Below are 27,868 nucleotides of genomic sequence, written 5' to 3' on the forward strand. Positions count from 1 at the left end.
AAAAGTCTAATGTGTATATAATATATATCATTATTAATCAATGGGCTATATTGTTAAGTGAAAAAGAAAATTATTGTAAAGAATTGTAAGGGAAAATTGTAGGGCAAAAATGGTTGATCATATAAAGGAACCAAAAATGAAAGAATCATACTTAGGATAATGGCAAAGGACACATGGGGCAGTCAGTAGAAGACCTGGGGCATGTGCCGTGGGTACTAGGGTCTAGAAATGCCCCTGCCAGTTTTGTATGCCGTGCGTCTATGCTCCAGCATGCAGCTAACTGATGATGGCAAAGTCATGTTGTCCTTGCGTCTATGCTTCCAGCTTTTCTTACTCTGGGCCTAACTTGTGATGGCAAATGACACCTGGGGCATTCAGCAGAAGACCTGCGGAACGTAGTCTTGTTACCAGGGTCTAGCAATGCCCCTGCCAGTCATGTAGGCCCTGCGTCTATGCTTCTGGCTTTTCTTGCTCTGGTCCTAACTTTTATCTATTAAAAAAAAAAAACTAAACTGTAGCAGAAACATTGAACCCTGTTATAAGCAGACAGTAAAACACTCTGAAGTACAAATAATATTTGTACTATTACTATAATACTATTATTTGTCTATCCGACAAAGGGCAATTCCATCAGGTTCTCTAACCTCTGAGAGAATTAGTTTAACCTGAACTTATTACTAGAGAAACCTAAAAAATTGCCAGCTTGTATTTTCTGACTCCCACCGATCCTTTTTATATGCAGGAACCAGAGTGAACTTCTCTTGGCTTGCCAGCTAAAACAAAAGCACACTGTTCATCAAACAGCGAGGCCGCCCTGGAAGTCCTAGTGGAGGAAACATTGTCACCGAAGAGTGTTATTAATTGTCCTGACTCCCACTGCAGTTTATGACCTGTGTTCCTCTGTCTTTTACAGGATATGAAAAGCATGATATCTAGAGAGCAAGACATCACCATCTATCATGTATGTCAGTCCTTTTCTATAGTGAGCTAATCAGTGAGAACGATCTAGATGTCTTCACACTGCTCTATATGGCTTATACCCTGGACAAGCATGTTTCATGCTTGTCCGGGGTGCTTTTCCCTCCCCACAGGCTTCCATATAACTTTTATTTTGGCTCCATCTGCACAGGCGTGTAACTTGCTGTGGTGCAGCACAATGGCTTAGTGTTGTGAGAACTTCTGCCTTGCAGCACTGGGGGTCCAGCCGGGACCAGCCATGGATTAGGGCTGGGTGCTGTTCAGCCATGTCCCCAGGCTAGGCCTAAGGCCTGGGGGTGGGCATAGGCTGGTGTGAGGGAAATGTTTACCTGAGACCGCCAACATGGAGGAGGTCTGTGTTGCTGTTATAGGAAGAGACCCAGGACCAATGATGGCTCTAGAAGTATCCTGGAACTCAGAGGACTTCAGGAGCATGGCTGGTGTCTTTCCCATTGAGGATCTGTATCCACCCTTGCTCATCTGCTACTTCAGTTGCTATCCGCTGCCTCTCAAGTGGATCTACACTGATGTGTCCACCAGGTCTGGTGAGTCTGGAGCTTATGTTTGTGACACCCTGGAAGCATAGAATGCCTATATCCTCCCTCCCCAGTGAAGATGTTCAATAAAACGTTATTCTGCATTATACTACTGGAGAGGACATCAGTTTGTGGGCACTAGAAGAAGGCAGGTAATGCTAATGGGTGGGCAGCTGAAGATCATACCCTAGGCAGACTAGAGATGAACCGGCCATTCAGCGGCTCTTTCGGGGGTGAGCGCTACATCTACATTTGTTAAAAATCAGACAGTGTCGAGAAGGCAAGCAGTTCTCCTGACAACCCAAAATCTGTTTTGATTTGATACATTTGTGGCATTGAACAATCTGCATACACTACAACCCATTTTGGTTCCTAAAGCATATTTCCCAACTGTCCCTCATTTGGGACCAAAACCCTCTGTCCCTCTTTCCTCCTTAGTTGTCCCTCCTTTTGGTTTGATGTACAGATATCTATGAAAAGGTTCTATTTACCCACAAAAAGTGTTATTCTGCACTAATACCTTCATCATATCATTTAAAGGAATGGAACTTTTAAAGGAACTTTTTTCAAACTACTTTACACCACCAGGCCATTTTTCAGTATTCAGCGCTGCAGTACTTTTTTACATTTATTCAGTCATGCAATACTACCATACCCAAAATTGGCCACAGGTGACACTTTAAAATCTTTTAGTTCAATTTATCATCAGTTTAGTGTGATCAGTGATTAATGGCTCTAGAATTATTGCTCTCACTCCAACGTCCGCAGTGATACATAACATGTGCGGCACAATGGGCGTAATTGTCATTTTCGCACGTAGGCGCACCTGACACATGTTTGTATGTAAATGTGGGGGTGGGGGACATTAAAAAAAAATTGTGTTTTTTTTTTAATACGTGACTTTATTTTATTTTTTGTAACTTTTTCACTTAACTTTATTGCTATCACAAAGGGGGCTAAGAAGCCTCTTTCACATCAGAGTCTTCCTTTATATCAGGAGCCCTCTTCACATCAGGAGCCCCCTCCTTTCACATCAAAGTCCCCCCCCTCACAACACTCTTTACATGAGAACCTCCCATTCACATCAGAGTCTACCCTTAACATCAGAGCTTCCCTTACATTTTAGAGTTCCTACCCCCCTCACCTCAGGAGCCCCCCTTAGCATTAGAATCTCACCTGCACCATGGAAAGGCATGATGCTGTGCAAAATTTCAAGGCACCCCCGAAGAAGCCTGAAGGCACTCCTGGGTACCATGACACCCTGGTAGAAAAAGGCTGGTCTAGAGACATTTCATTATTTGTGTCAGTTGACATTTGTTGATAACTTCTAACTGTAAAAATGTCTCAAGGTACAAGGGCAAAAACAGGTGTAGAAATGACAACTACATGCTGCCACCTTCTTCTGTGCCATGCAAAAGCATTACACTCATGTCAAAATGAGGAAAAAAGGTTCTTGAGAAAGAACAGCAATGCCTTGTCGAAACGTTGACTAATACCAGTTCCTCTTCCACTAGACCCTTTGTATCTACTTTCTTTGAGTGTGCTCAGGCAGTTTGGTGTGTAAGTGTGCAGGGCCAGATTTACTCTCTCTGCTGCCCCAAGGCCAGGTTCCTTGCAGGTTGGACCTGCAGTGTTATTGCAAGTTATCTTGGCGACATCATCGCTTGTAAACGTATGAGCAGCTTGCTCGCTCTACATTTAGCCCTGCTTGCCCAAAGAAATGCATGTCCTGGGTGTTGGGAGATTCTACACCCCTGCCGCCCCTCTGCTCCCTGCCGCCCCGAGGCCAGGCCTCGGTGGCCTTGTCGGAAATCCTGCCCTGGTCGCCTGGTATCACCACTTACAATTTCCTCTAAACATGCCTGTTTGGTCACAAGAGATAAGTCACAACATCAGCATTTTATAGTCAACATTGTGGCCAGTTCATCATTATATCTTTATCAATATCTGAGCTCCATCAAAACGTTGACAATAAAATGTTAAAGCTTTGTCTTATCTCCGCTGCAAGACCTGTGAGTGTTTCTATACCTATTTTGGATTTGTATGGGTGTTTTTGAGGATGAGCACCTAGGCATTTATCTTGTGTGGTGGCTACCCCTGAGATTAACATTTATACTGGAAGCTGTTATCCTGTGAGCTGCCTGTCACACAAGCTGTTGACTCTCAGAAACTTGTCTTCTGATTCTGTTGTGGCTTTGGGTCTGCCAGACCTCCTCCTGTCAGAGTTTCTTCCAGTTTCAATGGGCTTTTTGATGGTGTAGGAAACTGTACTAACTGACACCTTGGCTTTCTTTGCAATTTCTCTAAAGGAAAGACCTACACAGGATTATATTGGCCTGTCTGTCTTCCTTTGTTAATTACATTTTTGAGAGCAATATGCTACTTCCTGTAGTACAATACTGTCCAAATACTGCTTAAGAGGGTGTAGTAACACAGTCTGTTCCAACACTGCTTTTATACAGGCAGAGGACTTGTGATTAATCCACAAAAGTTGGGGCAACTGTAGGAATTGTTAACATAAACTTTCATTCCAGGTACACACCGTTTTGTAACTGTGTGGCAATTGTGCACGAAACCGAGCAGATAGCCGCACAGTCACAGAGATGCACAGCCCCACTTTTCGCGCTGACGGTGACATTCTTTTTTAATGGTACCCAAGTCGTGCCAGGCAGATTGTGTGGTTTCTCACCCCGATTCTGCCCGTGCAATCGCTCACGATCGCAGTTAAAAAAAAAAAGGTACATGAACCTTTTTCAGCAATTGCCGTGTGAATGTAACCCCTTTGAAATCAATGTGGCCGCGCAACCGCACACGATCGAGTGGTACCAGGACTCGCACCCCGGGATCACCCAAGTCTGCACCAGCCCTCAAGGCTTCATTTACTTACATTGCTGCAGAACAACTGTGAGTTGTTAACCCATTACTTCTTCCCTGAAAGAGGCCTCTTTGTATAACTTTGAAATGTACATAATGTTTCAGTTTTTGTTAACCTAAACTTTTTTTTTCTCACCGATGACAGTTTAACGCTGACCTTTCGAGCAGTGACGTGCCGTGCCTTCTGTGCTGGGTGAGGCATTCCCCAGCCTGCCATAGCTCCGCCCCATCCCGCCGAAGCTCTGCATCCGTCCCACCTAAGCCCCACCCCCATCTCAGTAACCAAGCTGTGTGGGGAGGAGGAGACAGGGAGGAGCCTCCCTGTTCCTCACTTGCTCATCACTGGTGAGGCATCGAGATCGATTTCCTCACTGCGTTTTTTTTCTCGTTTTTGTGATTGGACAGTTTGGACCAATGGCGCCTTGCCATTGGTCCAAGCCATCCACAGAGCTCACGCCGCTAACACAGAGTAGAGGCTGTGACAGCTCTGGCCTCACTTTGTTAGGTTACACAAGCAGCTGGGAAGCCCGCTGCTATGTAACCTAACTACCTGTCAAAAGTCGGGTGCAGCGCTGCCTGTAATTAACAGGCAGCGCTCCATCCATGACAGATTACACAGTGGGGAGGCTTTCCCCGCTGTGTAAACTGTAACAAGCTGCTCTGAATGGTGAAAAAGCTGTCAGCTTCAGACTTGATGCTGACACCTTTTTTCTTCATAATACTAGGCTCTGCCTCACCTGCCTCCCCTGACCGCACGTCCCTGCCATCGAGTTCAACCTATAGAAATAAGAAAAGTTCAACCTATAGAAATATAAAAAAAAATATATATATATACTGAATATCAAGAAAATAGAATTTTTTTGTAGCCTTTTTTCTCTGCTGAAAGTTATAATAGTTAGAAGCGATAGTGATTTCTGTCAAAGGCATGCACAACGCCTGAATAAACCCTCCCAAGGCTGGCTTGACTGTCTTTGTGGACTGTCTGGCGGGTAAATATATTTTCTTCATGTACGGACAGTTCACACTGCTTTATGTTCAGCTTCTGAAGCTTAGCCCGAGGGAAGTACTTCACACACAGAAGGTATTTGGGATAACATTTCTGTTTTTGCAGATCAGTTCGGAATAAAACCAGAACTTTGCCTTGTATTGGTTGGAAAAAGAATAACAACTTTACCATGCAGCTTAAAAAAACATATATACCAGTCAGGGGCGTCCCGAAGACGGGTGCCACCCAAAGCGGAGACCGGATGACACCCTGCCGTGCGCGATTACGTCATCGTGCATGCACGGTCATCTAAGTGACGCCTGCCTGCGGTCATCTTAGTGATGGATGCCGGCACTCCTCTCTCCTACAGTCCATGTACCCATTGCACTTCTGACCGCTCATCCATTGAAAGTAAGGTGGGTGCATCGGTAGTCAACGGATGGCCACCGTCCATTATTATAGAAAAATATGGACACTGGCACTCCAAGGATAGAATGCGTCTATTTAATGATGTGCGTGCAAAACATACCTATTCCTTGTGACACCACTGATACCAGTATACATTCCTTAAACCTGAACTCTCTGCAAATATAAAATGGACAAATGAATGCAGCTCTGTAATCATTAATACAGCAATAAATTTATTTTTCAAGGTAAGAGACTGTAATCCCGAGTGTGGCTCTTTTCTTACCACTTATGGTACTGAAAATTAACCCCAAGCCACACTCGGGAATACCGCCATGGAGGTTAGTGGGTGTATTTAAATATTTGGGCTATACTCGTCTTACAACGCGTATAGCCCAAAGCCTATGTTTTAATAGAAAAAGTAGGGGGTCGTCTTATACGCCCAATCGCCTTATACGGCGGCAAATACGGTACATGTGGGAACACAAGTGGTGTATGCAGTGGCGACAAATACACTTGTGTGTGCATTGTGAGATATTGGCAGATCCAACAGTTCTAATTGTGACAACAGTCATAAGTGACCTTTGGACAGCATTAGGATGCTATTAGAGAGGTCAAATCTCTGGGCAAACTTTTTTTGCATGCATACAGCGTTTTCGGGCCATACAAGTCTATGGACAGAAAAATGCAGCAGCTGGGGGTCCCGGACACAGACGTATTATATGCTGTACACACGTATGCTTGTATTGGCGCCTGTGTGCATGAGCCCTAATTCTGCCAACATTCATTTTTCACTGATTTTAATTTTGCAGCTTCAGAAAAATGAAAGATTTTATTATAGTATGCAAAAATGGTTTCACTGAAAAAACCCCCCAAAACAAAACACCAAAAGCCAACCAAGATTCAGCAAGTGGGGCACTCAACTATAGAATGGATGTAAATTAGACCCTCAGCTATGTAGACTAAATGAGACTGTAGGAATGATTTTAATGTTTGATTAGACTGTACCGTACTGTGAAGTGAGATCTGATAAAGGTGGGACATGAGTTATGGTGCTTTGCAGACCACAAAGCCACCCACAACTCTGACTCTTACTTCATCGCCAACCTGGTCTCCAAATATCACCATCCTCTTTGCTCCTTCTGCTCTCTAGCTCCATCGTCATCTCATCCCATTCTCACCTTCAAGAGCCTATCCTATCCTCTGGAACTCCATACCCCAATCTCTCCAGCTATCTCCTACTCTGCCCACCTTTAGAGCATCCTTGAAAACTCATCTCTTCTAGGAACTTTTAACTTCTCCATCAACTTGCCACTAGTGATGGGCTCGATGTTCGAGCCGAACGCGAGTTCGACTCGAACATCGGCAGTTCGTGTGTTCAGTGAACACACGAACTGTCAGGGTGTTCGGCCGGCTGTTCGCCAGCCGAGCGCCACACAAGACAGTGCGCCTACTGAAGCCATAATTGGCTAAAGCCTTGCACCTGGCCACTGGTCAGGTGCAAGATTTTGCCCAATCAGGGCACAGAGAACCGTGAGAGCCATGATTGGGCACAGTCTGTCACAGCGCCCGGTTAGGTAGGATCTCAGCTGCGGATGTCACTGGAAGTGGAAGGTGGAGGTGGTTCAGTCTGCGGATCCCGTTACACTCAGTGCGGCAGGATTACCGTGGGCATCATATACCACCTGGGATTAGGTAAGGGTAGGACCTATTTGTGCAATATAGGGTAATAACGCCAAGGGTAGCAAGGGAGGTACGGGGAGGCCTCGGTTGAGGAGGTTACCGATTTGCTACGCTAACTGTGAGTGAGAGCAGCAATTCGGAGCGGGCACTCCTCAACTGTAAATTAATCCAGATTAGCAACAATCAACAGTACTAGTTATGCCAGGTTAGAGTTCTCCTTTATCTGTATGTCAATCCTGAGTAGCAACAATCAACAGTACTAGTTATGCCAGGTTAGAGTTCTCCTTTATCTGTATGTCAATCCTGAGTAGCAACAATCAACAGTACTAGTTATGCCAGGTTAGAGTTCTCCTTTATCTGTATGTCAATCCTGAGTAGCAACAATCAACAGTACTAGTTATGCCAGGTTAGAGTTCTCCTTTAACTGTATGTCAATCCTGAGTAGCAACAATCAACAGTACTAGTTATGCCAGGTTAGAGTTCTCCTTTAACTGTATGTCAATCCTGAGTAGCAACAATCAACAGTACTAATTATGCCAGGCTAATGCCTCCAGAGGTTATAATGGAGATAGGCTCCAACAGTTCACAGTGTCACCAGTGCAGGGACGAGAAGCCTATATCACAGCTACGTGTGAATGCCTAATAGCAGTGGCAGCAGGCTGGTTGTCTGCACTGCTAGTTACTTGCAGTTAGATGTAGTCTGCTGAGGGAAGATGGGAGCCGCCTGGGTGCACTGGAAGGATGTGTCCCGGGTTCCACTGGGGGGCTGCTGTCAGAGCGAGCCAGTCCACGGCTGCAGGGAGTCAGATGGGTACCTTAACGCAGAGGTTGCGGGGTTCGCTGTCCGTCATTTGACGAACCAAATTAAGAGAACGCCGAGTGATCGGACCAGCTGTGTTTTTACGTGCGGGGCCGCACCCCGTGGGAGGAGCGCAACGTGACGTCACCCGAGAGACGGCACGTCGCGGAAGCGAGGGGACTCGCCGGCCGAACCCATGACACAGTCATGATGACTTTACCCAATCCTGGCTCACCTGTTACAAACTCTAAACAATAGGGCGGAGATAGCTGTCACTGCTAGCTCCGACCATAGGGTTATGTTTTGCTGGCATCTGTCAAAATGCCATTCTGCGGCTGGTGTTTCCCATGTTCTAAAGTTGGAATTTGAACCGAACAGGGGGGTTTTCGGCCCATCACTACTTGCCACTACCTCTTACATTGTAAGCTCTTACAAGCAAAGCCCTCCTATCCCATCTGACTTGAATTGTATTATGCAACTGTATTAGCTGTACTGCCTTCCTTTATTCCATAAAATGATGTGCAAACTGTAGGGACTATGTTAATCCTGTATAATAATAGTTGTAAAACTCTTGTAGTACTCTTATCATAAACCACTTTAAGTGAACTTGTGCGCAGCACTATCACTTTTTGATATAAAGCAACCTGCTTACCTAAAACAACAGGCACTCTGTTCAAGGAAAATGTGGCCAGGTAACTTCCTGGCCGATGTGCAGATTCTCACTTCTTGCATTCATCACCTCGCTAAAGACCAATGAGGATCCCACCCTACCCTGTAGCTAATAGAAAGGGGGAGATCAGGAAGGGGGGTACACATTAATCAGGTAGATTCCTGGCCATCTTTTTCTTTAACTGCTTGAAGACCAGGTGTTTAGATCCCCTACCTGGCCAGGCCATTTTTCAGTGTTCAGCGCTGCGGTACTTTGACTGACATTTATTCCGTCACGCAACGCTGTACTGAAATGAATTTTATACAATTTTTTGGGGACAGATAGAGCTTTCTTTTGGTGGTATTTAATCACCACTGCGGGTTTTATTTTTTACAATATTCAGGAGAAATTACTGCAAATTTTGAGAAAAAAAAGTTTTTTTACATTATGCTATAAAACAACGAATATTACCCACTTTTTTGGTAAAATATAAAAGATGGGGTCACGTCGGGTAAATAGACACCAAACATGTCAAGCGTAAAAATTGCACGCACTCGCAAAATCGCAAAAAACTAGCATACCCAAAATTGGCCATAGGCGACGCTTTAAAAGCTTTTACCGACTGACTGGTGTTTATAGTAAAGAGGGCTCTTTACAACAGAATTGTCCTATCAAGCAGCTTAAGGATGCTTGTGGCCACAATGACTAGAGGTTCACTCTAACCAGCCTTTCTCAACCTTGTTTATACAAAAGAACCCTTGAAATAACTTTCAGGTAACCCTTCCTAACAATTACAATATTTGGAGCTCACAGCACATTTTCATAAACTGTACACTGTGATAGAATGAAGGCTTGTTCGGACCATGTCCATTAAGCTGTGTTTTCTGCATAGCGCATATGTGGTGTGAACAGGGCACACAGAAATCAATTGTTTTCTGTGTATACTGTTCACACCATATATGTCCTGTGGTGTGCAGAAAAACACAGCCCAACGGTCATGGTGCGAACAAACCCTAAGGAATGAGAATTGAGGCATACTTGGCGTATTTGACATCCAGTGTTGTGTGTCAACAAAATTATTTTCAAGATCACTTTAGATTGATGATCACTGGGAAACTGACCCCCTTACATGGTGGTTATTGGCAAAGTCAGGGGGAGAAGGACCTCATTACATTGGTGACCAGGGGGAAAAAGTTATTATGGGGTCAATGAGAAGAATGCCCCTTAAATTGGTGGCCAGTGGGAATAATGTCCCTTACGTTGGTACCCAGTGGGACGAATGCCCCTCACATTGGTGGCTATATGAAGAATGTCCCTTACATTTGTACCCAGTGGGAAGAATGTCCCTCACATTGGAGGCTATATGAAGAATGACCCTTACATTGGTGGCCAGTGGGAAGAATGCCCCTTAAATTGGTGGCTAGTTGGAAGAATGTTCTTTACATTGGTGATCAGTGGGAACAATGTCCCTTACATTGGTGGCCAGTGGGAATAATGTCCCTTACATTGGTGGCCAGTGGGAATAATGCCCCTTACATTGGTGGCCAGTGGGAAGAATGCTCCATATATTGGTGGTAAGTGGGAAATTTGCTCCTTACATCAGTGGTGCTTAAAAGAACTCCCCCCTTTTCAGATTTTTTTTTTTTTCGAAGCCCGTGGACGTGCATCAAAACAAACTTCCCCCTGTGAACAAAAAAAGTGAACCGTGAAATCACAGCACACAAAAAACGTGCACAAGGGTGCAAGGTCCTTCCAAAGAAGGGACCTACTTTCCCGACCCCCCGGGGCGCAAGGCTCCTGACAGGGGTTGAGACTGTCGGACCACCAACCCGAAGGCCGGTGGACCGTTTCCGTCGGGGACCTGCCGAAACAGGTCCCTCACAGTACTAAGCAGGGGGGATCTCCCGAAGAGAAACCCCCCTCCTGGGTGGGAGGAGACAGAGAACCCCGTAGGAGGCACAGAATCTCCTCCCAGCATCAGGAATAGGCCCCGAAGAAACCTGCACCTTCCTGAGCACCCCTGGGACGCCACCCCCAGGGGGCACAACACCACGGGCTTCTGCCGCCCCCGAACCCTCTAGCCTTGATCAAGTTTCGGATCCATTCCCATCAGGAGATAGTTCACCTTCAGAGATCCCTCCCCGTGGAGCCCACCCATTAACTAGGGTCGAAAACTCCGGGGCCTGGAACCTCATCCGGCTCCCTACCAATTACGCCAGGAACCTACCGGTCCGTCCATCCACCCTTCCTAGGCGACAGCGGACTTTCAGTTCCCAACAACTGATAAGAACAGATACTACACTTGATCTTAGCCAAAAGGCCGAGAAGCGATTTCCCCCTTTTCAGATAGCTAAAAGATCATTGGTGTCGGAAATTGCTAAAGAAACCCCTAGCAACCTCTGCAGGAACTCTGGTTGAGAAAGATTGCTTTAAACATATGGAGATCCACTGCAGGTTCGGAAAAAGCATTTGCTCATATGTGATAATGACCACCTATTAGACAGTCACTCACCGCAGATCCAGACCTCTCATTGCAAGAATCAGCTTTATACACGTGAAACTACCCAGGACAGGAGCCACCACAAATCTGACAAAACATAATTTCCTCACCCATAATATTAGCCTAAGTGCTGCAAATATGAGAACATGACCAATAAGCCAAATCAGGTCAGAAAGAGGTCAACTGCAGGTCAAATTAACCTATCAATGAACTTGGTCTAGTCCACAATCTTGCAGGATGCCCCATTGGACCATCAACACAACCCCTATGCCTGTCATCAGAGGCCCTAAAAGGCATAAAAGTAAATATGTATGAAAAGTCTGCAGTCGACATACAAGTATACATGATGTCACAAAGATCTGCCCAATGCATTTCATTCAATTGTTCTTGGTCAGTGGCTTTCTGATCTAATCAACCTGATAAACCTATGGAGCCCTGGGCTCTACCTCCTCTTCACTCCTTTCATATTGAGGCTGCCAGCTGCTTCGTCTGTTAATCATCACTATTACTGTAGAACACTTATAAGGCACTTGACTTTCTATAAATAGATTTCATATTGCTTGTTAAATACCACTCGAGGTTATTCATAATAATATAAATATTCCCAGCACATTTTATCTGATTGTTGTGTCGGCTAACTGAGAGCATTGGCTTGCGGACACCTGGATAGCAAAACCTTATTTTTGTTTCCATGAGCTGCCCTGAGAATAGAAATATGTAATGCTCATAGCTTATGTATATAAATAGAGGCATGTTGTAGGGATGACTCTATACATACATTACCATTGCATCCTTATATATACATGTAGAAGAACAAAGATCACCTGACCGGTCAGCTGGAATACAATGCCTTACAGAATAGAAGAACCTGTTTTGTTAAAGTAGCACTCCAGGTAGATAATTAAAACACCATTTCATCCAGTTTTGCAGTTGTCTAAAAAAAAATTTCTTTTAAATAGAGCAAGTATAAATACTGGACTCAGCCTTATACTAACTTTGTGTAATCTGTTCAGCAACCCTGGACTGGAAGATGTCTGCACTTTGAACCAATCCGGATGCTCTTGCTTTGCACTGTGCTATCTGACCAAGGCCCCTTCCACAAGGATGCCATCCGTTCCATGTGGGGGATCCTAGGCTGAATGGGATCAGAACTGAGACTGTTGTCACATATGTGACACCTGTGTCCTTTCTGACTTTTCCTCCATCCTGGGATGGAGGAAAGGTGGACCCATGTAATCGCTATAGGTGGCCAGATGTATACGGACCTGCATCCTACACAATCAGCCATAACATTATGACTTCCCACCTAATATTGAGTGGATCACCCTTTTGCCACCAAAAAAGCCCTGACCCGTTGAGGCATGGACTCTGAAAGTATGCTGTGGTATGTGGCACTTCAGGAGCAGATCCTTTAAGTCCTGTAAGTTGTGAGGTGGGGCCTCCATGGATGGGACTTGTTTTTCCAGAACATCCCACAGATGCTCGATTGCATTGAGATCTGGAGAATTTGGAGGCCAAGTCAACAGCTTGAACTCTTGACCACTGCTGACCTGGAACATCCCACAAGTTTTTGGAAATCCCAGTTTTGGAGTTGCCCTGACCATAGCCATCACAATTTGGCCCCTGTCAAAGTCACTAAAATCCTTACGCTTGCCCGTTTTTCTGCTTCTAACACATCAACATCGGGTCAAAATGTTGACTTGCTGCCTAACATATGATATCCCACCAACTTCCAGGTGCCATTGTAATGAGGCAATCAATGTTTTTCAACTTCAGCTCAGACTGACCATAAGGTTATGGCTGATTGGTGTATATCCACCCACATCTGGTCAGGTCAGAATAAGAGAACCTGGCTGCAAATTTTTCACATTCTGCCAACGGACCTAAATGGACCTGGAATTGGGCATATATAGGCAGACGCCCAACCTCTTACATCCGACCTCTTACAGGGATGCATTTAAATTTTGAAATGATGTAATGATGGGTCAAAAATGAACTGACATGTAAAAGGGGTCTTACATTGCAAACATACTTGCAGAAAGGAAAAGCACAAGGAGTCCATAAGGTGTATGGCTGCTCCTTCATTGTCCAATCACAGGCTGGGGGAAGAGAGGTGATCTTGATGGGGGAGGCTGGGGGAGTTGAGGTGACCTTGGAATCAGAACTTCACCAGGCCTTTTTTTCATATAGTCAGCCATCAGAGATAACATTTCCATGGTTTTGTTTTTTTATGGGGGAAAGGGAGCTCAACAATGCAGCTCTAAAGGTAATAAAGGACAAGAACGAAGGACATATAATTAAGGGCTATGCAGCATGACAGTAGCTTTCTTCTATCAGTTATCATTGTGCTATAGCATATAAGACAAAGATTTCCAGTCTTGTTGATTTCATTAGAACTGGATGCCTCTCCAGAGTGTCATTTCTGTCCCGTACAAGAGAGATTGTTGCACCATTAAGCCAATGATGTTTGTAACAACTGACAATCCCTTGGTTTGTGTAGGTCAGCACTTAAAGAGCCCATTCACATCAGATGCGTTGAGCTGCCTTGTCCAACACTGCCCCAACACATAAGCAAGGCAATTAGCCTTGTGTCTTATGATGTCAGTTCACTCCACCGCTCTTTCTAAATGCACAGGTAATTCCATTTTATTCCTACATGGTGAAAGCCATGAGTGTATGATTTGGTTGTCCACTCAGGATCGATGTGCTGACATATGCAATTAGTAAATCAGCCCATTTTCCATAGAGCCCGTGCACACCAATGCATTATACTGTAAAAATACGCTTGCATGCTACATGTTGGGTATCCTGAGCTGCAATTTGCCACTTAAGTGAAATTAAATCTGTAACACCGACCATGTTAATGCTGCTTTTCTGGTGTGAGCCCAGTCCCAGTTGTTCTGTTAACAGATTTGATCTTGGTTCAGATCATCCATATTGATTAATGCCAGTCTGCTAATCTGGTCTGTGATAACTACTAAATCCTTCACACTGTCTTCATTTCTACAACACAGAATCTGACCTTAACCCAAGCAGTTCACACTTCGCCAGACAGTCAAACAATCTGGATCATCGGGATCGGTCGTGCATATTATTTCTTTGGCAAGTCGGTGGCCATTGTCAATCATGATGGATCTACATTGCTGGACGACGTGATCGACTTTGGGATTACATTCATGGAACTTTATTTTTGTTTAATAAAGTACTTTTTTATGGTGTTGTGTTGTCATTTACTATTCTACTTTATTTGGTGAATGAGTAGGGTAACAACTATCCCCTACTCATTCACAAGGGGGTGGCGTCTAGGTGCCCCCTTTATGGAAGCGGGCACCCAGATTCAAATAGGCCCTCCCTGCCTGCAGACCCCCACAACTACAAGGCCAAAGTCCTGGGGAAGAGGCCACTTGTCCTCATCGACATGGGGATAAGGTGCTTTGCCAGGGTGCCCCCCCCCCCCCGGCAAAGCACGCTCCCCATGTTGAGGGCAAGTGGCTTGGTATGGTGCAGGGGGGGGATGCATGCCTGCCCCTCCCCCTTTTCCTGCTCTGCCAGGCTGCTGCTCAGATCAAGGGCCTGGTAAAAGGTTTCAAAGAGGGACCCCACATTTTTTTTTGGCATTGTGGTCACCCCTAAGAGTCTGGAATGAATTGGGGAGGGGATTCTACGCTATTTTTTTTTCTTATGTTGACATTGTGTAGGTAGATGGGGGTAGGGTGCTAGGGGGATAAAGGAATGGCCAGATACTATTTACACAATGAATTGTTGGGGAACGCAGAGCACCCAAGTAGGGCTGCAACAACTAATCGGCATTATCGATTATAATCGATTATTGAAAAACTTCAATCGATTAATCGGCTTCCGATCAGTTGGCCCTGTTCACAGCTCCACACGCTGTGCGCCACACCTCCTCCCCACCTCATGCTCGCCGCTGCCAGACCTGCCCTCCCGAATCACACTCACCGCCCACCCACATCCACGATCGGCACAGGGACGCGGGGAGATGTAGTAAGGAGGAGCAGGTGTGGGGTGATGACAGCCGCCGATAGACAGGTCCGATCTCAGAAGCAAGTTGCTGGAAGACTGCTCAGGTAAGCCTGCACTTTTCCACACGTGGTGCTCTATAATGTATTGCTGGGATTTGTATTCCTCTATAGCTGATGGTACATTGAGCTGTATATTATACATAGGAATACAAATCCCAGCAATACATTATACACTGTATATATAATGTATTGCTGGGATTTGTTGTACTCTGGTGGTACAAAAACCCAGCCATAATACATTATACAGCACAATGCTGAATACCACCAGCTATAGAGGAATACAACAAATCCCAGCAATAGTACATAATAGCTGGCGGCATTCTGCATTGCGCTGTATAATGTACTATTGCTGGGTTTTGTAGTCCTCTATAGCTGGCGGTATTCAGCATTGCACCACTGCATAATGTATTATTGCTGGGATTTGTTGTACTCTTCTATAGCTGGTGATATTCTGCATTGTGGAATAGCTGGCGGAATACCACCACCTATAGAAAAGTACAACAAATCCCAGCAATTATACATTATACAGTGGTATTCTGCATTGTGCTGTATAATGTACTATTGCTGGGTTTTGTAGTCCTCTATAGCCGGTGCCATTCTGCATTCATTGCTGTATAATTTTATACTTTCCATTTCACTATATTGCACACCACACTATCTTTTTTCTTTTTTTACTTCCACCGCTCCAAGCTTGCTCCTGTGATGGACTACAACCTCAATACAAACTAGTAGTCCCATCACTGGAGCCTTTTTTTAAACTTTTATTTTATTGTTTATCCGATTAACCGTTTAATCGAACCTAATAATCAGCTAACTAATCGATTTTGAAAATAATCGTTAGCTGCAGCTCTACACCCAAGTGCAACCCGCCCAAACACCAGGAGAACATACAAACTCCATACAAAGTGTCCTGAGGGGTACTGAGCCCAGGAATTCAGCTTTGCAAGCTCACAATACCAACCTCTAAGCCACTATACAGCATTAAAAACCATTTTTCGCACATTATTCAACCCCATATATTGATGGATACATTTCATGTATAAATTAGACTTTACATCTAAAGGTGGAAATTTGAAGCTTTACACATTCATTATTTCCGCATGGTTGATGTAAAAGAGGTTTGACAAGAATCTGTCACCACATGTGAGCACTTGGATGCGTCGATACAACGGTGTACTAATTAGACAAATTGAAATGATTCTACTCATTATACCTGCATGCAGCTTCAAGAGAACCTGTCATGACTGGGCTTCAGCAAGAACTGGAATATTCTCTCTTAAATGAAAGTAACTCGGACTCTTCAGCTTGAGTGTCACCCAAAGTCTCACAGTTGCTGCCAGGGTCGAACATATATTGAGGCAGCTTGAAGTGGCTGCCTCAGACGGCATCTCTTTGGGTCACATGCTCATCCTTAACATGCACCACTAGCACACCCCCAGGTAACTTGCAACAGCAGCACATCTGTGCCCCTTACTGCCCCCCGACAGTGACACCCCTGGTTGCTGCCATGTCAGCTACCTGACTGCACAATACATGAAGCCTATAGCTGGCAGGGCAGCAAGTGCCAGGCTTCAAATGACCTCTAACCCCCTGGCGCAATCTGATAATTTAGAACAGGGGTAGGAAGACGTCGGCCCTCCAGCTGTGGTGAAACCCGAAATCCCATTGTGCATCTGTCTCTGGAAGTCATACCTGTGGCTGCCAGAGTCTTGCAGTGCCTCATGGGATTTGTAGTTTTACCACAGCCTGAGTTTGGCTACCCCTGATTTAGAGGTATCTAAAATACAGACTGGGGGGTAAATAAGCCTCGTCATTAGAATAATTCAAGATCAAATATTCAGATTCTTTAAAAAGACCACTTAGGATTGATTCTCTTCAAAATAACATACAGTATGTTAGGTCTGCTCTTGGTGCCATGTTGCATTATTACCAATTGGGCTCAGACACACTGGAATTATTTTACTAAAGGCAAATAGGCTGCAATGGAATTCATACTTTGCAGGGGAAGTGTCCCTTGGCTTGGTGAATGTGGTAAAATATCACTATGCAAAGAATACCCAATCATGTGCAAGGAAAATAATAATAATAGTAATAATAATAATAACAATATATGATATATATATATAATCGATGTCGGGATCCGCTCCGGCTGCGGCGTCTCAGTATACTGAGTATACTGAGCTTAGGGTGACGGGAGGACGCTAGTTTGTGTCCTCTCGTTACCCTAAGGAGAACTATGGGGAAAACACCTGACCCCATAGTTCTCCTTTAACTCTCGAAAGCTTGTCTTTTAAATATTATTTTAGTCCAATAAGAAAGGTATCATTGCACACTGCAATACTCCATTTTTGTTTTTTTTACATTATATATATATATATATATGGTTTTTTTTTCCTTGCACATGATTGGGTGCTAGAAGTCAGCAGAGCTTCACCTCACTCACTAAACTAAGTGGAAACTCCCTTGCAAAATGAACAGCCTTTAGTAAATCAACCCCTACACATCTTCCAGCAAAGACATTTAAATAAAAGCCGATGACGTTGCTGATTTTTCACTGCTGATTGCTCTGCAATGATGCCACAACTACTAAAAGTAGAAGCAAATCCTGCAGGGATTGTGTACAATACAGAACCCTTGCCTCTTCTGTGACCAATTTACTTTTGATAACATTTAAAGCATTAACCGTTCCAACAGATTATTAGAAGATTTTTTTTTAAAAGTGGTATAATGAGTGGGTGGGGTGGGCACAATTTCTATCTTCCTGTCCAGCAATCCCATAAAGAAAACTCCTGACTATCCTTCTCTTGTCTAACAGGACCAGTAATACAGAGTCAAGTTTCTACAGAGGCCGGGGACTTTTACATTCAGAACTGCGAGCACTGTATTAATAATTCTGTATCATAATGTCACTTTTTTTTCCCAGCAGGGCACACAGTATACATTGTTGGAGTCCAGAACTACACAACGGGTCAGGAATTAATTCCTTTCAAATCATACAATCCAACAATACACATTCAACACAATAGCCATGAGATTGGGAAACAGCCAAGCATGGCAGTATATGAACACACAGAGGGTGATGCACCCAAACTGGAGCAGACAGAATCTGCAGCTGTGCATGGCAACCAATCAGCTTCTATCTTAACCTTTGGAAATTGAGGAGAGAAACTGATTGGCTGTAATGGGTAACTGCTCGTGATTCTGTCTGCTCCAGTTTTTATATATTTCCACTATAAACTTTCTAACCACATACACTATTAATAAAAAGTCTGCTAGGATTGTTCAACAGGAGCAAAGTACAGTACTCATATCACAATCAGTTCCATACTGCCTGGCTTCAGTACCATGAACTGTGGCTGGTTGCTATGGGTTACTGTCCTTCTCATTTTTTGGTTTTTTCTTCCTGAAACTATTTCTAGAATATGTCCACGAGGTTGCTTTTATTTGTGCTGTGGAACTACAAGCCCCAGCATAGCAAGTGATTTTTTATTGCTGGTGGAGATGACTGGACTAGGTGGCTTGGTTTGTATTTGTAGTTATATATATATATATACACTGAGTGGCCAGATTATTATGACCACCTGACGTTTGTAGTCTAATTAGCTATAATTTTGCGCTGAAGTTGCTAGAGGGCCAGACCATTATAAATAGGGAAGCGGGTTGTTTACCACGACAGTAGAAGTGATTTGTTTCTGAAGATACGGGGAAACAACGCGATTTAACAGCCTTTGAACGTGGGATGATTGTTGGCGCTCGGAGCCATGGAGCGAGTATCAGCAAAACAGCATTATTCGTTCAATGTTTAAGAGCAGCTGTTGTTAAAGTGTTTAAAGACTGGACTGTCAGCCGAAAATCTGGGTCTGAACGTGTGAATTGTGGCCGTCAGCGACTAGTCAATGTTAGGGCAGAACGGAGAGTGGCAAGACTGGTACAAGACAACAGAAGGGCAACAGCGCAGTGTCAGATTCCTCGCATCACCTTTCAACGTCTCGTGGAGTCACGAGGTGGCCCAACAAAGTCATCTCGTGGCCCAAGTACTGATGGGGTGGTCATAATAATCTGGCCACTCAGTGTATATACACACAGGATATGTTTGTAGAATTATAATGATATATCTGACCCACAAATGGGATATGTCAATTCCTGTAATTAGTCCACCTCATCAATACTCCAAGTTGGAGACTTTTAATGACTTGCATTACTCTAAACAAGAATTCCAGCGTCGGATTCCTCATTAACAAGCATGGCTCTGTATTCTGGAAGAGTGCCAAGCACTGAGTATTACTTAAAGGGAATCTGCCCTTTAGGCAATTACCTATTTCTGAACCCTTCCTGGTTACCTGTCTGTTATGATGATCCTCTAAACTTCCCTAACCCACGACAGGTATGATAGTTCAATTCATCAACAACATACTATTCCAAGTCAACAACTCCCGGAGTGGCAAAACCAGAGGATCAGCATGCAAACATGTTAAAATGTATATTATTTAACACGTGTTTAAATGGTTAAGGTTGGGTTCACACCTGGGCGTTTTTCAGCACTGATCGAAGTGCTGAAAAACGCTCAAGCAGTGAAATCCCATAATTTCCTATGGGCATGGTTCCCACCTGGGCGTATTTCAGCGCGTTTTGACGCGCTGAAAAATGCCCTACGCCCGAACTAGTACAGGAGCTTCTTTTGGGGCGTATTTCCGTGCTTATCCATTGGTATTCCCGAGTGTGGCTCGGGGGTTAACAAAGCGGTAACCCCGAGCCACACTTGGGAATACAGCGTAGGTCTTACCTTGTCCACGATCCCCGCTGTGTCCTCCGGCAGCTGCCGTCTTCCGCGTTCCGTCCCTTGCGAGCGGCCGCGCCGCAGGGGGGCGGAACCGGCAGGAAGTTTGAAAGTTTAAAAAAAAACAGAAGAAAAGATAGAGAAAAAAAAGGAAAAAATAAATAAATCATACCGCTAGGGAGGTATAAAAACGAGCGTCGAACATGCGTTTCAGTGAACTAAAAAATGTTGCTAAAAACGAGCTAAAAAAACGCCTATGGTGCCCAGGTGTGAACCCAGCCTAAGGGCAGCTGAAGGAAGTGACCAGTTGAAGGGGATCACAGGAAACTGTCATGCTATGCGAAACTGTTTTCAGTGTTTTTTATACATAACTTATGAGTTACACAGGAGAAAGCCAATGGGATAATAAATGACCTGAAAACAGGTTTCATATTGTTGCAATCAATGTTATTTCCAGGAACAGATTAGTTACCTGTTTTCTAGTATCTGGGACCTTCCTGCTTGTCAGAGAAAGATGACAATTTTGTAATCAGTACCTTTAAAAGTTACTTCGAGTGACACTTTACTGGGACAAAGTTTCTCAGCTTGGCATACACCATGCTATCCCCGAGAGATGGGAATTAAGAAGTACCCAGATGAGACGTGCTTGTTAATTAGAAATATATTTTACATTTTAATGACGTCCTGTAAATCTGATCTTGGATCACTATAGTCCTCTTCAAGGAAAGCAGGACAATTGTATTTCATAAAAGATTGATAAGGAAACTTTCTAAAGGACACCATATAAAAGTAATACCAAAATGTGACGAAAATTAACCCAATGCTGGGAAAATGACCTCCCCCCCCATTTACCAAAACTGAAAGTAATAGAACAAATTATGAAAAACTTTACAGCGGTAAATAAGGCAAACATTCTATGAACTTGTAAAATCTACCAAGAAAATATTTTTTTTTTCTGTCCAGTTCTGGTGATAATGCTGATATTTGGACACATTATATCTTTGGATAAAGAAAAGCTCTTAAAGTGACACTAAATGCAGGAGTTAAACCTTAAAAACACATTCAAGTACCTTAAGTATTAACAAGAATGTATCTTATTTGTGTATCACTCGGCTGTAGATCCTCAAATCACCTCAGAATTGGCGCTGACACTGTCCTTCCTTCTGGAGGGTGGCCACTTTTGTTCCCCATGGTCACTGTGTGTGTTGTAAAGTAGTCACCGCTGCAAGCTCACTCCCATGATGGACTACAATCTCAATAAAAATTAGAAAATTAAACATAAGATTGTAGTCCATCACAGGAGTGATCTTGGAGCGGTGACTACTTTACAACACACACAGGGACCATGGGGAACAAAGGTAGCCTCCCTCCAGAAGGAAGGGAAGTTAAAGATGATTTGAAGATCTACAGCCAAGTGATACACAAATAAGGTACAGTTTTGTTAATAGTTAAGGTAGTTGAATGCATTTTTAAGATTTAACTTCTGAGTTTAGTGTCACTTTAAATAGGCAAAACTGCCAGAGTTGAGGTGCTTGGAAATCTGGAAGAGTTGGGATGGATTCATTAGTCTGGGATGCTTTGCAGTTTCAAGAAAACCTGAGCTGATAGAAATAGAAACATGCAGGCTGCCTTTGCTGGTGGCCTCTATTTCTAAAACTGTCAGCTGCCTCTCTGTCATACCGATCCAATGGCTTCATCATCTCTAATTTGCTAACCCATAGAACACGTTTGCAGATGAGGAATTCTGATTTTGTTTCCTGCGTACTTGTTACGAGTCGGTTTCTCGGAAAGAACTGAAGGTACATTATAGGCATGAGAGTGTCTTTCAGCACAGGTTTCCTTTTAAGTAAATTTATTGAGAGACATTTTATAAATATTTAGTTCAAGGATACACATACACACACACACGCACACACACACACACACACACACTCACTCTACTGTATGTATGATAGATAGATAGATAGATAGATAGATAGATAGATAGATAGATAGATAGATAGAATCATTGTAGTTTCTCTAGTAGAGTCTCTAGTACAATATATAGTTATATAGAGATATACAGTATAGTATAATATATAATATGTAGTATGTAGTAGAGATAAACGCACACAGCAAAGTAATATCAAACAGCCCAGATGCAACTCATGTAGAGTGTAGATATATTTCCAGGATATGAGTTCCTCAGAGTGCACCATGTGAATATTCAGTTATAATTTGATCACTTCTATTAATTTGGACTTTATAACATGTTCACTGCAGCTCTATACAAACACTCTTAAAGCTCCAACAAGACAAAATGATTATTGACCAGTTAACCTCACAGCCCTAGACAGAGGGGCAGTATGATGCAGGGCATCCACTTGGAAAACCTTTGGTGGGATGAATCACCCCAACCCGCACCCTTTTCACTAAAACCATGAAAGCATTCAATGAACTACAACTTCAGAAAATTTAAATGGATCATCCAACCGCATTTAATAAACTAGAAACATGGGTAACATTTAAAAAAAAAATGGAGCTGTTAAGGAATTAATTGATGCAAAGGTTTCATAAGGATATTGGTAAAGTAACCAACGACAGGAACATTTCCAAGGACAATGCTTTCACAGATCTCCGTAGGCATCACGGGCTGCCCCTGGAATTTGGGAAAGCTCTTCCCAGACAAGGGCTGTCCATGGAATTAAGGAAAGATCTCCCTATACATGGGCTGCCCCTGCAATATAGGAAAGATCTCCCTAGGCGTAGGATAAATCCCCTCAACCTGGACCCTCCTCAATGATACCATGAAGAATACAAATTCAGAAACTTTAGAGGGATCATCCAGCCCCATTTAATAAACCAGGAAATGGGATAACATTTCTAAAACCTGGAACTGTTATGGAATTGATTGGTCCAAAGGCAGATTTCACGGTGATGTTAGTAAAGTAACCAAAGCCAAATATATTTCCAAGTACAAGACTTTGAGAGATCTCATTAGGCATGGGCTATCCCTGGAAGTTAGGACAGATCTCTCCAAACAAGGGCTGCCCCTGGAATTTAGGAAAGATCTTCCTAGGCATAGGCTGCCCCTGGAATTTAGGAAAGATCTCCCTAGACATGGGCTCCCCCTGGAATTTAGGAAAGATCTTCCTAGACATGGGCTGCTCCTGGAATTTAGGAAAGATCTCCCTAGGTTTGGGCTGCCCCTGGAATTTAGGAAAGATCTCCCTAGGTATGGGCTCCCCCTGGAATTTAGGAAAGATCTTCCTAGGCATGGGCTATCCATGGAATTTAGGAACGATCTGCATAAGCATACACTGCCCCTGCAATTTAGGAAAGATCTCCCTAGGGCTCCCCCTGGAATTTAGGAAAGATCTCCCTAGACATGGGCTGTCCCTGGAATTGAGGAAAGATCTCCCTGGACATGGGCTGCTCCTGGAATTTAGGAAAGGTCTACCTGCACATGGGCTGCTCCTGGAATTTAGGAAAGATCTCTCTAGACATGGGCTCCCTCTGGAGTTTAGGAACAATCTCCCTAGGCTTGGGCTGCCCCTGGAATTTAGGAAATATCTCCACAGCCATGGGCTACCTCTGGAATTTAGGAAAAATCTCCCTAGGCAAGAGCTGCCTTGGAATTTAGGAAAAATCTCCCTCGGTTTGGGCTGCTCCTGAAATTTAGGAAAGATCTCCCTAGGCATGGAGTGTTCTTGGAATTTAGGAAAGATCTCCCATGGCATGGATTGTCCTTGGAATTTAGGAAAGGTGTTAAAGAAAGGATGCAATCTAACAAGAGCAGGTGCGAAAGGTGGACATTTTCAGGGACTGTCCCTGGAAGGATGGGATGCGTTGTCTCTCCTTACCTGAATTCCTCAGCTTCCTGTTCTTCAGCACCGAGATGATGACCAGGAGGCTGCCCAGGATATCCACCACGGTGGTGAAGATCAGCACGCTGGACAGCGCAGTCACCAGCCAGGCAGCTCGGGGAGCGCCGGCGTCCAGCGGCTGTTCCTTCTCAAGCGCACAGCAGTTCCTCGCCAAGGACGCATTGTGCAGCATGGCTAGCGCTGTCCTCGCCTTGCCTCGCATCTCACGTGCCTAACATTGAGCTCAGCTGCTTGAAAGTCGCAAAGAAGAGCCAAGTTTCCACTGCTGCTGCACCTTGCCGAGTGTGAGAACAGGTACCAGCATCCAGGGTGGCAACAGGTAAAGGATGGAGATGATGGGGGGCAGGGTATGAATAATCAGCTGACTCCAATGGGTAAGTTAGGGGGCTGGTTCCTCTGGCCCCTTGACAATGTGAGTGCAAACCCGACAGGGAGGAAAGAAAAATGTGCAATTGTTAAATGTGCAATTGTTTTAAAAAAATAGAAAGAAAGTCAGCTGCAAGCCACCAAAGAATGACAGGATCGCAGGATCCGGGGAGTTAAACGTGACAGGCAGAGGGGATGTGATGCTCAGCATAGAGAGGCATGCAGGGAATGACAGTCACACATTACAGAGGTGACAGGAGCCAGTTCACAGCTAGGGGAAGGCTGGTTGATACCTGATACAGTCCCCTTCCTCTGGCAGATCTCTTGCCCCGAGGATTAGCTGGAAGGCTAACTTTGTCCCACAAGGTAAGCTAGCAGCTGGTGATGGAGGGGGTGGGGGCTGCAAAGTGCAAGAGCAATGCAAATGCAAAATACAGAGCATTGGGATGAGAGAGGATGACAGTCATACATTATAGAGGTGATGTGAGTTCTCTGCAGGCACAGAAACATAGAAGGATGATGGCATGAAAAGACCAAGGGGTCCATTATGTGCCTTTTTTTTCCATTTTTGTGCAAAGGTTTGCTATAATCCCAAACATGTTTAAATTCACTTCTTGGTAACTGGCTCACTTCCTCTACTGGAAGTCTGTTCCAAGTATCAACTGCTCTTTCAGTAAAAATAAGACTTCCTAATGTTACTTGTGAACTTTCTTCCTGCCAGTTTGAGGTCATGCCTCTCGATCCTAGCTTTATACTGAACCTTATTAACATGCTTAATGTATGTAAAGGTTCTCATCCCAGCTACCTACTAAACCTTATTCATACCCTTAATGTATGTAAAGCTTCCCTTCCCAGCTCCACACTGAACCATATTCACACGCCTAATGTATGTAAAGGTTCTTATCCCAGCTTCACATGGAACCTTATTCATACCCTTAATGTGTTTAAAGGTCCTCATCCCCGATTAATACTGAACCTTTTTCGTACCCTTAATGTATGGAAAGGTCCTTGTCCCAGCTTCCTACTGAAGCCTATTTACCCGCTTGTGTTTAAAGGTTCCCATCCCAGCTTCATACTGAACCTTACTTGAATGTAAAGGTTCCCATCCCAGCTTTATACTGAACCTTATTCACATGCTTAATGTATGTAAAGGTTCTTACACTAGCTTCATACTGAACCCTATTTACACCCTCAAGGTGTTTAAAGGTTCTTATCCCAGCTTCATACTGAAAAGTACTGAACCTTGTTCACACCATCAATGTATTTGAAGGTTCTAATCCCAGCTTCATACGGAACCTTATTCCTACCCTAAATGTATTTAAAGGTTCTCATCCCGGCAGCGAAATACTGAATATACTGAACATTATTTACACCCTTAATGTATGTAAAGGTTCCCATCCTAGCTTCATACTGAAAATACCGAACTTTATTCACATCCCAATGGATGTAAAGGTTCTCATGCCTGCCTCACACTGATTATACTGAACCTTATTCACATCTTTAATGTATTTAAAGGTTCTCATCCCAGCTTCATACTGAATATACTGAAACATTATTCACATCTTTAATGTATCTGAAGCTTCTCATTCCAGCTTTGTGCTGAAAATATTGAACTTTATACACACCCTAATGTATATAAGGTTTGTCATGTCCTCCCTTCCCCTTCTTTCCTCAAGGCTCTAAATTACCTGCATATGTTTATTCCCTGGACCTTGCACCATTATAGTTGTCCGTCTCTGGACTTGTATGCTTATCCCAGTATTATTTCGTAAGTGAGGTCTCTAGAACTGGGTACTGTATTCTAAATGGGTTCAGATACCACCTAACAGTGGCAATACCTACTCCGCTCTCGGAGAAAGTCTGATCGGGATTATCTTTAGAGAAGATATAACTTTACAGTATATACTAATGTAAGTCAGCAGACGGCTCTAGGATGAGATGCTGGAAACATCAAGAGGGGAAGAAGGGTCCACCACTCCTTCACAGGTGCTGGAAGGCTTCAAGTCTGGATGATCTTATAGAGGAAATAACTTTTCATATTAAGACAATTTGACAGGCAGCTGCAGGAAAGAAGCTGCAGAAAAGCACTGAAGTTAAGAAGAATGGTTGTTTTCGATCATTGAGATATTCAGCCAATCTCAGCAATGTGTCCAAAGTTCCCTTCACAGGTGCCGGAAGAATTCAGGTCTATACGAAGGGGGAGACGAAGGGGGAGATATAACTTTGCCCAGCGCTGTACACCAGAGTCTAGCCTCTATTGGCAGTATATGAGAGGAGAGACATTACAGTGCATGAGTATACTTCAAATGGGGTAAGAATAAGGGCTATGCACAAAGCTGGTGCTGCTAACCCCTATTAAGATACCCCTATAAGATGGGCAATCACACATAAATTGTGTCCTCATGTTTTACCTATATGATGTGCAGTAAGACATTGGGAACATCTAAAGTTGGTTATGGTGATGTAGAAGACCCCTTAAAATTAGGATTTTTCGCTGTATTTCTTCTACTGCTCTTTTTTTTAAGATTTTGGAGGATTTCTAGACTAGACTGGCAAGGCAACACATGAAAGGTGATGTTTTAAAGTGACAGAGGAATGCATATGTAATGTAGAGATATGACAGTCATACAGTAAATTGATAGAGCCTATTTAGATACCCCACCAGGGTAAGTAATACCATTAAATCCTCAGCCCTGCAGAAATTGGCATTCTTATACTTTATTTTGCAGTAATAGTTTGAAATATCTAAAAATGTTAATGTAGAGGGCCCCTTAAATTGTGGAAGACTACTTGTAATCCTTTCCCTGTCCTCCTCCCAGGTTGTGGCGGAATTCTAGCGTGGAATCTCTGTGCCGTGTCTCCCATGAGAGAGGAGGCTGAACAGTGCAGAACGATGTGCAGTGCAGTGCGGTGCCAGAGAGGAAGAACAAACACACATCTATACAGCAGTGCTGCTCAGTTCTGGTCCACTGTAGCCACCAACAGTACATGTTTTTCATTCTCATTACAGACGTAGCAGTGAGATAACTGTGCAACTAATTCCTGTGGATGATAGTGGGCAAAACATGCACCGATGGTATCCCCCAAGGACCAGAGTTGAGCACTGCTGCTATTAGGATTACTGTTTCAATCAGTCGTTAGCACTTAGATTCTCAACTTAAAGGAACATTAATAACATTAATTAAACATAACTTTAATGACATTAATAAAGCTGCTCATAGACGTGCGCAGCCTATTGCATTAGGGTGTGCACACAAAAGTATCCCGGATTCCCACCTCTTCAACAATCCCTTACCTCTTCCAGCAGGGGTGCAGTAATGAAGCGGGGAGCCTGGCAGGTGGTCATGTGACCACCCGCCCAGCTTTCTAATTGGATGGGAAGTCGCAGCTACGCTTCCATGCAGCTT

The 27,868-nt window shown here is 43.9% G+C and overlaps 1 protein-coding gene across 1 annotated transcript in view; it reads right to left on the bottom strand.

Annotated features, from left to right (window-relative positions):
* LOC108788772 (melatonin receptor type 1B) overlaps positions 1 to 24,376 on the bottom strand; it is a 152,200-nt gene extending 127,824 nt beyond the window's left edge. Inside the window, exon 1 of the mRNA XM_018558631.1 lies at positions 24,072 to 24,376. Within this exon, the coding sequence (XP_018414133.1) occupies positions 24,072 to 24,297 (226 nt within the window). The 5' untranslated portion in view covers positions 24,298 to 24,376. The remainder of the gene's footprint in view (positions 1 to 24,071) is intronic.
* Between the last annotated feature and the right edge of the window lie 3,492 nt (positions 24,377 to 27,868).

Source organism: Nanorana parkeri, unplaced genomic scaffold, assembly GCF_000935625.1.
Source record: "Nanorana parkeri isolate BGI_ZX_2015 unplaced genomic scaffold, ASM93562v1 scaffold350, whole genome shotgun sequence".
Lineage (NCBI taxonomy): Eukaryota > Metazoa > Chordata > Amphibia > Anura > Dicroglossidae > Nanorana > Nanorana parkeri.